Source organism: Numenius arquata, chromosome 11 (assembly GCF_964106895.1).
Source record: "Numenius arquata chromosome 11, bNumArq3.hap1.1, whole genome shotgun sequence".
In the NCBI taxonomy this organism is placed as follows: Eukaryota; Metazoa; Chordata; class Aves; order Charadriiformes; family Scolopacidae; genus Numenius; species Numenius arquata.
The window spans coordinates 2,989,240-3,002,029 of record NC_133586.1 but is presented as its reverse complement, the minus strand read 5'-3'; the positions used below and the strand labels follow the sequence as shown (position 1 = coordinate 3,002,029).

General features: G+C 37.9%; 1 protein-coding gene across 1 annotated transcript in view; it reads right to left on the bottom strand.

Moving 5' to 3' along the window:
• The window catches only part of DENND4A (DENN domain containing 4A), a 41,042-nt gene that overhangs the window by 9,607 nt on the left and 18,645 nt on the right, over positions 1–12,790 (bottom strand). Inside the window, exons 13-21 of the mRNA XM_074156264.1 lie at positions 10,362–10,495; positions 9,342–9,477; positions 8,521–8,727; positions 8,287–8,415; positions 7,875–8,019; positions 5,694–5,813; positions 3,984–4,124; positions 1,961–3,054; positions 872–1,055 (exon numbers count right to left, since the gene is read on the bottom strand). Of these exons, the coding sequence (XP_074012365.1) occupies positions 872–1,055; positions 1,961–3,054; positions 3,984–4,124; positions 5,694–5,813; positions 7,875–8,019; positions 8,287–8,415; positions 8,521–8,727; positions 9,342–9,477; positions 10,362–10,495 (2,290 nt within the window). The remainder of the gene's footprint in view (positions 1–871; positions 1,056–1,960; positions 3,055–3,983; positions 4,125–5,693; positions 5,814–7,874; positions 8,020–8,286; positions 8,416–8,520; positions 8,728–9,341; positions 9,478–10,361; positions 10,496–12,790) is intronic.

Below are 12,790 nucleotides of genomic sequence, written 5' to 3'. Positions count from 1 at the left end.
CCGACCCTTCTCTTCTCCAGGTTCCCCTCAATGCCACAATTGCAGCCTCCACTGCCCCTCTCCAGTTCCTCCACATCCCACAAACTGGGGAGCCCAGTCTGGGCATGCTCTTCTAGGCGCTACGCGGAGGGATCTAAGTAGAGAAGATCTTCCGCTCATCCTGATTCAGCTTAACAAACTGTACTCCGTAATGGCAATGGTACAGAACTGATGTAACAGTCACTACCAGTTATCCAGCACAGATTAGGAAAAAAAATACAAAGTCTGTCTGATAATCAACAGTGGCTTATAGAAAATTGTAACAATTTTCCAAAACCAGTTTTTACTACTTTTAGTAAAAAGCCCCCTACATTAAGTTGCCATTTGAAAGTTTTTACAAATGTTTTCTGGAGCTGAACAGCTGACACAAATAAGGTGATTACATGAATACTGAAGGACCCAAAGGGGCTCTCATTTCACAGAATCACAGAATGGTTAGGGTTGGAAGGGACCTTAAAGATCGAGTTCCAACCCCCCTGCCACCGACAGGGACACCTCCCACTAGAGCAGGTTGCTCAAAGCCCCATTTGCACAGCTGTAGCATCCAGAAACACGTTCAGGGACAGGATGTTACTATGCACATTGTTCCACACGAAAGAACACCCAAACCAATGTTCTACAATAAAAATGCCTACAGGTAGGGTCATGAGTAATAGTTTGCAGGTATGAAAAGAAAAATTTACTTCTTCCACAAAAAGGACTAATGATTAGGATGATCCCAAACTGAGAATTACAAAAGAACTATTTCTAGAACTGGAATATTCTTGTTGAGATCGATGAATGAAATGCAAAAGCTGCCTCTTACCACACTGGTCAAATTGTTTTGCTGAGCCATCATGGGAAGCTGAGCTTTCTAGGCTTGTCCTGCTGAGGCCAATTCCCTTAATTTCTGACGTGGTATTCTCCTGAGGAGAAGCACTTTCAAAGTCATTGCAGACATCTTCATCAGTTAGAGAAGTAGATTCCGAGTCCAGAGCTCCAAGAGAGGAAACACTTGCTCGGTCTGAATTTTGATCCTGAGAGAAGAAAACAAATTTCACTGAGAAAAGGAAAGCAAAAGTATTTCTGAAAATAAGAGGCAGCCTTCTGCTTCTCAGTAAATTCAAGGCATGACCTTCCCGCCTTGGAAAACCATACGGCTCAGGCCTATGTTCAGAACCAATGTGAAACAAGGCAAGTTTCTCTCAGGGTTAAATATCTACATGGGGATTCTTTTTTAAAGATCCTTCTAATAAAGAGATATCTAAAAAACTTAAACATTTTAATCCTATAACTTTTTCCCACCATTGCTATAAGTTATCAGCAGCCATAAGAATACATTAGGATAGGCAAGGCATCATTAACACTTCAGTTAATCAATCTCAGATTGGTTTTAAGCACATTAAGACAATACACCAACAGCAAATTGCATCTGCTTTAATTTCCAAGGAGTGGGAACGAAGTGAGTTTTGGTTTGAATTGGAAGCAACAAAAAAACACTTGAACCAAATGACCTCAGTTCAAAGTTAGCCTTAAATCACTTTGGTAATCAATACAAGCAGATTTCCCTTTTTTCATAAAGGCAGTAAAGAATTAAACCCATTATCATTTAATTAAATATTTTTTTCTTTAGGTAAATAAGGGAAGGCAGAGCAGTCTTCTCTGCCCTGTCAACACACTAGAGTATACTTATATTTTCCCATTAAACATACTCTGAACTCATGCTAGACCAAATTTTTCTTTGATTCAGGACAATAATCACGTTTAATTGCCAGGACCCTAATTTTAAAACATCTTAATGCACATAGTCTACCATGATGCATGTCATTCAAATGGGGGATTCATCACATAGGAGTCAGTGATTAAACCTTTACAAAGCTTTTCCCTTAATTTATAGGAATTTAGTTTTGGAGGGGGGGAAATAGTAATTATAAAAATTTACCTTTGAGGATGCAGCATACATTGTAAATTTTGAGTACCACTTGCTGGCTTTCTCTGCAACCCCTTTTCCAGCAGAAAACATGCTGCTTTTTAGAACATCGAACTTGGGTGTTAGCAGCGTATCCAAGTTGAACGATGGTGAAGACACAAGCGTTAACGCACTAGTTGCATCCTGCGGCTGTTCCTTTGCTGGGCTGTTCGGGGAATAAGCTGGGGAGGACCAAAGCCTGTCTCTCTGCCTTTCGTCATATCTTGCGTGGTAACTCTTGGATTTGGTAAGACTTGATGGCCTTGGGGAGTTAGGGGGAAGGCTGGACCTCCTACAAGGATGGATCACTGTTGGGCTCTTTTTATTGGCATTTCTGTCATCGTAGGGTTTTTGCAACTCAATGCTTGGGGCACGACTGGACAAAGGGCTGCTCATATTGTTCATGTACATGACTATTTCCTCAGCCAGATCTCGTCTTGCAGATGGAGTAGAGACACTCCTATCATCCTCATCCTCCTCCTCCTCTTTCTGCTGTTCGGTCTCAGCAACCAGCAGAGACAATGGGTCAAATCCAGTTTCAACATCTGTCTTTTCAACTGGCTTTACTGGAAAGCTGCTCTTTCTTTGCAGCTTTCTAGATGTTTCACTGGAGGGTTTCGCTGTTGTAGATGTTTCAGGTTCTGCATCCAAGTCTTCCAGATCAAAGATAACAGGAGACTCTGTTTTATCTGTAAAACTGCAATCAAAAGCTACGTCTTCATCACTAGATTCTTTCTCCAGGCTTTCTCTCTTAGATCCTAAAGAGGAAGTTCTGATATTAAGAGTTTTTGGCCTTATGCTTTTCTGCAATGCACTCGATAGGATTTTGGCATCAGCTCCTAGTTTTTCAACAATTTCTCCAGGGTTTGCTTCCTGATTTATTCTATTCATCATGAGTCCCACTAAGCCATCTCCACTCAGGTTGCGGTTCCTGCTTTCCCACGATATCTCCCGTAAGTCAGGTTCTACTGCGCTTTTATGCCTCTTCCTTAAGGATTTACTTTTTATAACTTCTGCTTCATTGGCATCCTCAAAAGATGATGTAAACAGCAATCCTACAGAACTCTCTGAAAAACAGATGAAACAAGGTGCTTTATTTCTTGCTATGCAAAAAAAACTAAACAAAATTACAAAAGAATGCAAATTTGTCTCATCTTTCAAACGGTTTACAACACAGAGAAGGAATTCACTATGTATTGTGCTACTGGTTGAAAAGTTGAGGTGACCGTGGTCATAACTTTTAGGAAGGGTGATATGAAAAAATATTGAAAAGGTAGTCAAATCATACAACTCAAAAGTACTTTGAGAGACACCATCCAGAGAAGTCTTAGATAGATGTGTTTAACTTCCTCTTTTGGAGACATACGCCATTATTAAGAATGGAGTTTGAAAGCGCGGGACAGCAAACGTATCTAGTATCTAGGAAATGGCAAAAAAAAGCAGCACATTTTCTAACCTGATGAATTAGAAATAGAACCAACAAAAGGAGTTATTGGCAGCGAAATCTGCATTATTTTGCCAGAGCATAAAGATGCAGACTTTAAAGTATGATAATACAGTATTTCAAGCACAGCTGACAGCATTATAACCACCAGATTTTACATTACTGAAGATTTGTGAAAATGTTTGAAAGTTTCTTTTAATAGTACTCCATAGAAACCTCTTGTCCATCCTGAAGGAATTTATTCTTTGCTGGAGGTTGTAAGAAAAAAAACAAGACCTGGGATTTTCTAAGCAGATGTTGACCATAGCAAAAAAAAAAAGTAAAGAAAAAAATCTGGAAGTGCAGAATATTCAGACGCATGTCCCTGACACAGCACATGCAGACTCTAACCTAAACTCACAAATTTCATCAGCCACTGCCATTACACCAGTAAAATACTGTAACTTGTGTGGACAAAAGAACTTAGGCACATTACTTAGAGCTCTTGTTAGAAACGGAATATACATTGACAAAACTGCACAAGAATCAAAATCTAATATTTCTTCCACTCACCCGTGGTGGCTTCTGCTATGGTATTGTCAACTGTACCGTTGAGTCGCACTATGCTGGAAGTGGCCTTCTCATTACTTGAGTTCTGATAATTCAGTTTTGGTAGGCAGTCACCGCTCCCTTTTGTGCTCTCCACTTCAGACACTGGACACAGAAAAGGACAGACAGCTCTTTAGAATCAAAGCAACTTAATTTAAATCTCGAGTTTCCATTACCTACTAGATGCTTTATGCAGGATTAAGTGACAGCAAGTTGTACATATCCCACAATGCACAGACTGGTATCTACTTGGGCGGAGGTTTTCAAGCTGGAACAACTGAGCTACAGATATTTAATTCCCAGAATTACTTTTATAACTGGAAGTTCCATAAGCTTCTGTACGCAGAGTCCAAGTAATCAGTACTTGCATACCAAAATTTGTGATGGTTGCAGAGACTAAGACCACCCTTGTTCACTTGCAAAGGCAGGAGAAAATACTCTTATGCCTGTCTTTTGCAAGAGCTCAGGGCCAACAAACCTATTTTCAGACAGATCTTACTGCCCCCCAGGACCACACAAGAGAAATGAAGCAAACGTTGCAGTTTTTTATATTCATCTCTTTTAGATATGAAATTCTGTTGTCAGGTGGCTACCCAAAACAGACAATTACTCCTCTAAAGGAATTCAAGCAACTTAATATTCTCAAGTTGTATTCAAAACTACAAAACCTTTTCAGCACATAATATTACTATAGAGCGCCACAAACTTGTTTTAATTATGCCTAAAAATAACACAAGCTTTCAGCAGAATTCACATTTTCCGTGTCCTCAAAAGTTTCATTAAACCTAAATCACCTGCCTGCCATCTTACACGTATGTCCTTATCATCATGGGTAACACTTACACAAGTTTTCAAGCATACTGAAGAAAAAATACTAATGCTGGAAGGAAGACTGCGGTGAAAAGAAAACACTGAAGTAACTTTTCTGTTTCCATGTTTATTGTACTTTTACACCATTTCTAATTGACAAGGGGATAGTTAACTCAAAAACGAGGGGAAAGCACACTGAAGAACTTAATTATGTTATTAGGAGAACATTTATTATGAAGAGTGTTGTCAATGAATGTATATGAGAATCTATAGTACTTCTACATTTTTACTACACCATCTGATCTGCTATATGCTTGCATAAAGTCTATGCTGCTCAACTGCAGTTAAGGGAATCATGAGCAGCAGATGTAAAACCTGAAGAAAAAAAAAAAAAAAACACAAAGGTCCACAGAAAATCCAAAGCTGTTCTCATTTCTGATGCATATCCTAAATTTTGATAATTCCAGGGAGCTGACTAACTTAGACCTCTCACAGACCTGCAAAAATTCTCCTCTTATGTGATTTATGAAGAAAAGAGATTGGTAGAAAAGGCTTTCAGTAGATTATGCCTATAAAGCAATTTAATTTCAAAAGACAAAAACATTAGGCTGCAATTATCATTAAGCCTCTGTATTACCATTATCATTTGTTTGAAACGGAAGAGGGAAAAAAGAATTGTAATTTTAACAGTTAAACTATTAGACATCCAGAAAATAACACTTAGAGGAAAGAACTTAAGGCATGGGCATAGACTGGAATTATCACATACACTCACTGTAAAAAAATCAGCTGCCCCACTTAGCTTTTGCTGAAATCCCTATTTATCCACAATGAACTAGATATCTGTATTCACAAGATACATACAAGAACTGGAGTCACTCTCTCTCTTGTCCTCTTTTTGTTCTTGTATATCTTGAAGACAAGTTTTCCCTTGCCTGGCTTCTTCTTTGAATGACGTGTTATTGCCCAAGTCTGAAAGTCCCCCTATCGTAACAATGACAGAAAAAGACAATTATGGTATTTAATAGCGTGACACTGTTAAACAGAATAAATTGAATATCCACAGTAATTCAAAGGCCTCTTATGAACTACATTTCAATTAACAGTGAACATTTTACCACAAAAAAAAAAAAGTAAGAAAAAAAGGTTAGCTTACTTTTACAAATATAAACATTGAAGCGATGCTCTACAGGATGAAATTTAAGGGGTAATTTGCAACATTTCTTTTTAAATACTGTACTAAAGCACTGCTTGTCTTTGATTGTTGCCTGGTTTATTTGATCAAAATGGCACACCTTTTCAAGAACTCTAAGAGGCATCTAAACATGGTTTCATTTTAGCATTGTACGTTTCTCAGAGTTAATGCATGTAATTCTCATGGTTTTACTCTAGAAAGTAAAAAAATTGAAACAAGGCAGCAGCAATCATGAGTTTGTTTGCAAAATAAGATTAAATTTAAAATAAAAAGAACCACCATCACCCAAAAAAACCCCTACAAGCATTCAAGCCACTATCTGGTCATTCTTAAGACAAAATACTGCCCCAAGTGTAACTAATATAGTCTGACTGATTGATTGATTTCAAGAACAAAATTTACTTAACACTGACATAATTGCTCCTCTTCCGAGTTGTTATAAAGCATTAGCACATAAAATAAAGGAAATTAAGAAAGCAGACAAGAAAGTTTCTGTTTGCTGTAAGTACTAGTGAGCCCTCCAAGTCACACGCATTCCATTGTCCTTTATCCAGGACAACCTGGACAGTCCCACAGCATCTTTAGAGAGTTTGCTCTCATGCAGTTTAATAGATAATAGGAAGCACCTGGCCAGGATCAAGAGGGTACAACATGGCTGAAAGTCAGCTTCCTTCCCTCTTTTCCTAAAGATGCTGCATTAAATCTCTACAGTGAGGGTAAAAAACCTTGTTGCTATTATAAAAGTAACAGAATATTCTGGAATTTACGGAAAAGTTTTTGGGACTGCCTTAAGAGTCAGCATGCATTCTAGCTATGTGATTTCACACAAAGAAATCTCGATAAATCAGACGATGTCAAAAGCAAATACCATTAAGCATATAAATGTCAGTTACTTACTAAAGGACTAATTACCTTTCCTTAGTTTACATGCTCTGTCTTGCAACCAACATCACTAAGCTCTTATATAGTGCTTTGCACAGCTGGGTTTCAAAAGGGTTTATCAGGAAGGTCAACTTCATGAAGAACAGGCAGAAATAAAGTAAATTTGTTCAAGTTCAACCAGAAGGACAGTGATGGAGCCAGAAGTAGGACTGTAGTCTCCTGAGCCTAGGAGAAATACTCTAGCCATAAGGCCATCATATCTATTCTGTTTGTCAAGACAAAGATCTATTTGCACGTATGTGGAATCATAGAATAGCCCTGGTTGGAAGGGACCTTGAAAGATAATTCAGATGATCTTCATATGTTTATACATGTATATTGTAAAGGTCTTCCAAGGTCAACTATGACTAAGCTAACTATATTGCTGGTACTTTAACTACAGGTAATCAGCAGCATGGTAATATGGCCATTTGAATATCACGTATATCTTTACTGGAAAGAAAAGGAAAGAAACCCAAAATTTACAGCCTCAAATACTGTACTTATATTGTAGATAAAACGCAGTATGACAGTTTCAGTTGGCACACAGAACCTGCAAACAGTATTACAAACTCAAGAACGAGTTCTAGTTGCCTCTTAACTAACATCAAAAAAGGGGGAAAACAAATAAAAAAGGCAAGGCTGGAGAGAAGTTTCTGCCAGTCATAAGACTGGCTACTGTGTGACTGAGGATAGTTACCACATTGATTTCAGGTTCATATTTTGTCTCCGTGAACAGCTGATACAATAAACAAATAGTAGATTTTGGATCCAAAGACACAAAAGCACGCTGTTTTTTAAAAATTATACAAGATTTCCACCCCCCCCCCCCCCTAAAACTGTTTTAACATCAAATTCATAACAAAGCTTTTTGGAATAATTTTCTTATCAGCATGAAAATAAAAAAGAAAAGGATGTGAATACTCTACCAGGAATGGCTGTATGTGAGGTGCTCGCTGGTAGCTTTTTCAATGCTTTTTTAAACTGTGCTATTCCTAAAACAACATTTCGTATTTTCATCCATAGGAAATAGCCACCTCGATTGCTTGAAGGCCAGGTGCTTTCCAAAACAGCCTATTTTGGAAACATCAAACAAAGTCATCTTAAGGAACAGTCAGGTGTGAAATAATTAACTTCAATTTCAGATTGGGTTACATTGGCAGTTATAAAGTAGATTTCTAAACCTACAAAAACAAAGACAACACAATTATTCTGTCTTGTATTTCTTCCAGTTACTAGAAATGACAGAATTACATCCAAACTGCTCCCCTACTTTGCTTGCTTTTATTTGCCTGGATAAAAGAGCATATATTTTTTTTGCCCTCTTTCAAAAATACTTACCTTATTGTAGTAGCCGTAAGTAATGGCATTAGGGTCAACACCAGCTTTCTGCATTTCAAAAAGCACTCTCACTGCCAGCACAGGCTGGCCATACTGTCCACAGAGTTGCATGAGTACTCGGTAGCACACCTGAAAATACACACAAGTTTGTGTTGTGCTTCTATAATCAAACACAGACTCCATTCAATAAACCCCACGGGCTGTTTCTGGAATTTTGGGGTTGACTTATTTTACCTCATCGGGTGGATCTATTTTTTTGGTGTGCATTTTCTGTAGCACATCATACGCAGTTCTCAGAGCCCTGACTTTGGAATGGCAGACTTTCACGTACGCGGGAAGGCAGATAAACCAAAGACCATAGCAGTGACGTAACAAACACCTGGACCACATCTGGGGTATGGATGAGTACTTCTTCGCAATTTTATGCGCAGACTTAATTTCCTGTAAAGAATCATAAAGACTATTTGTGCATGTTTACATACACATTACACAAACCTACATGTTAAAAACCAAACACGTATCACTATACCTACAGAAACTGCAACGTTCATGTGAACACCACACTCAAAGTGGGAAGGAAAATGAAAGCAGAGTGAGTGACACCAAAAACAGTTGCAGTGCAGTATTTTCCTCCTAAAAACTTGCATTTCTTTAAATTTATGTCTTTCACTTTCGGTCTGCATTTTTTGTTAACAGACATTTGAAAGTTAGAGCCTCTCTTAAAGTCCTGGACAGTGAAAAGCAATCAAACAGTGGCTGTGGAAGCCCAACAGTTGACGCTCATGGAGAACAGCGTCAAGAAGGCAGAAGGTATGTGAACAACACAGCAAATGACAGTCTGTGTACAGAGGCCCTGGACAAAACAGTGTAGGCAAGAAGCATGGGTAAACATCCAAAGAACAATTAGCAGGGCTATCCTATAGTCACCGTATCAGTGAAGAACCATTAATTAGGCTGCAGTCACTGCCAGTCAGCCTTTACAGCCAAACTGTAGCTGAAGGCAGGAACCTGCCACTTCCCAAAGCGCCTCACAATCCAAGAACATCTGCAAGTACCTGTTTGGTTCTTCTGAACATTGGCGATGGGCTGTTGGGACTACTGGCTTTTGAGGACAGTTTATTATTTGGTGCTGTGAGAAATCCTTCAGGTCGCTCAAACAGATCTAGTTTTAATACCGGAAATCCATTATAGCTGTAAAAGAAATGCGTCACTTAACTCCTGTAAGGCAGTTCCAAAGTAAACATGTCACAGAATAGCAAATGAAATCAATTATACAGTTGCACTAGAAGCTACAGAGGAAATAGAAAACACAGAAATAAACCTTTAAAGACACCGCTGACAAAGTGGTTTACTAATCCATCTGCGTGATTTCATAAGCCTGCGTAGTCTCTTAACCTGTTATTTCAGTGTAACCAACTTAAATGGATAAATACATTTGCTTTCATAGTGTTTTCTTTAATTAATGTGTCAAATGCATTAGTATTGATTCTAGTTAATTAAAAAAAAAAAGCGTGGCTTAGTCCTTAGTGAGCATCACATAACAGAGGCTTATAAAAAAATCAATATGAGCAATATCATACGAACAATATGAACAAACTATCTAAAAGATTAAATTAGGTTTTAAAATGTTTCTCAGAATTAATAAAGAAACCAGTACACAAACTCATTTGACATAATTACTAAATTAGTAACACCAGTTTTCAGTGGTTCTTTGAAATGTACTATCTCCTTCCAAAGACTATCTGCAGCTTGTATTGTTATCAGTAGTAGCATCAGACCAACCGACTGCGTCCATTAATTTAAAATTTAACCTTAAAACATGTCAATAGCTCACACAATGTAATGTGAACACACGGCCAGCTTTATTAAGTATTATTTTTTCTGTGTGTAACACACACACACAAAATCATTAAAAATTCAAAAGTGCCGGCACACTAGGAATTTTACATACACATTTTCACTGGAGCAACATAAAGGGACAGGAAAATTCTGTAGTTCATGGCTATCACAAGAACCTAGAAACTAAACTCTCCAAAAGCAGCTGTTCCAGCCCAAATCCTGTGTCCTTCGGTTACCTGTATTGTAGAGGGTGCTCTTCACCATTTGGCAGATGAGGGATCTCGGGCGGTGTTATGAAAACTGTATGCTCGCTCTTGTATGACTCATCCAGCTCTATAAGTCGCGTTTCCCCGGTTTTGTCCATATCTACCTGGAGAAATCATGTTAAAAGAAGAAGTAGTTACTGGTTTTATTGTATTTTCTGCTGTTAAAGCTGTATGGTCAAGCAGGGCAAAGTCTGTGTCAGCATGAAAGGACTGCATCTTAAAAGTAAGGATGCCTTGCAAAGTTGTGATGAGAATAGTTAAGTGTAGCATCGTATTTGTAAACTTTACCCCAACACAATAATCAATGCTTAACAATATACTCCAAATTGACTGCTTTCAGTTAAATATTTTAAGTAGTTGTACAAAGAGGTTAATCTTCCTGAATGCAACCATTTCTGGAACCACGTTTCCAACTGCAGCAGTAACTTGAAATTTATTTTTAAATATGAAAGTAAGTGCTATTTTATTTCCTCTATTGTAACCACTGAAAATAGTAACAAACGTTATCCAATGGTCTGATGTATGCAGAACCTACAAACAACACTACATAGCAATTTCAGTCACTTTTTCTAAAAAAAACCTAATCTGAAAGGTCAAGGGTAACAATGACTTTTTTTCCTCTTTCAGATAACTCAGTTGTATGTGTGAAAATATTTGTACACATTGCGTGGTCCTGTCTCTCACAGCTAAGACAGAAATTCAGTTCATGGATAAGGCAACTTGTAATAGTACTATCCTTAAGCACAAATTACAGCTGCACTTGTTTTCGGCTTGTAACTGGCAATTTTACCATAAATCTTTGCTTTGCTAGTCTGGCTGTTGCAGAGAGGAGGAGAAACTTTCACTTCCCAAATTAATGCCCCTGGCTTTAATGACAGCAGCAGAGACATACTCCAAGGCTCCAGGCAAATTTAAATCATCAAAACTGCAAGGTCAAGCAGGAGAAAACTGTCCAACAATTTTACTGAAAGAATTTCATTCCATCGCTTGAGACAAAAATAAAGAACCGAAGCAAAACACAGCCATGCCAAAAAAGACCTTGGGAGACCATGAACAGTTTCGCTTTGAGAAAAAGAACAGACAAGCCTTTACCCATATTACAAGCTTCCTACTGCTACTGTTCCATTACAGAAGCCACCAGGAACAGAGCAAATATAGTATGTATTACTTTCCACCTGAGAGCCTTTAACTTGCTATTTGTACTGGTATTTGTATTGCTTTGTCTGATCTTCTGTCACCACTTGTGTCTCCTCCAACACCTCAGAAGCGCTGCTTCTGCGTGGGGGATGAACCACATCTCCATCACAAAGAGCTGGCAATATCAAAATCTTGTTACTTCATAGCACACAGAACATGCTTTTTATTCACATATTGAGAGCCCCACTGTTCAGTTCAAATACTGTCACAGTTTACATTTATAGCCATTAAGTAGTTTAAATGGCAACCAAATTACAGCCAAATGGTACATTATTTCACAGAAATGAATAAGCAACCTGTGGAACCCAAGGATACGTGTTCTTCGTGCCTTTAGAGTTTAGCAGCAGAGAATTAACGTACAAAAAGCAGCATATTTCACAGTTCTCTCCCTCCAGTGAGGTGGAAATACCTCAAGTAGTTTCAGTAGAATTCTTGAATATTTAAAATTTGATAAACCTACACAGAGGTGTTCTAATTACACATTTTACTGCATGAGACAGATGGAAAGTATTAGCAAATCAAACCAGCCAAGTAGCAAGAACATATGGCTCCTGAAAAGTAGAAATAAACGAAACCTTACTTGGCAATTTAATTACTTCTAAGGATGTAAAGATCCCAGAGTTACACATCTCACCAGTGAAATACAATAAAGCCAGTAGCTTAAATATGTATTGAATTGAGGTAATTTTTGAATTCCTGGAAAAAAGAAAGCTTGTGAGACAGTTACATTGTATCTTTCAGTAGACAAAATGGGTAATCAATTATTGTCTCTGCTGCTGCTGTCTAGGATAAAATAACACGTCGAAGAGATTACTCTTCAGCTCAAACTATTCTTATAAATTATTTGAGGCAGGGCTTAGATTTTATTTTATAGGTAACTGATTTCACAGCACATAAAATTTGTCTCAACCTAGTGGCCTATAAGTACCCATAAGAAAGTGTTGTTTCATCTTTCAATCCATGACATCACTCTTTCATGCACACCCTTTCAGGGACCGGTTAACCTAGTGAAAGGCATTAATATATAGATAGTCACTTTATTGGAATAATTCAAATTTGGTATCTGGTCAAAGGACTTCAGCATCTTGGCTAAAGCTCTAGTTCATACAGCACTCCTTAGTATACTTCAATATTTTGACTTTGTATGTATCAGAAAAAAAGAGAAATCAAAAAACAGAAGCAGGAAAGAGAAGGTGATGCCA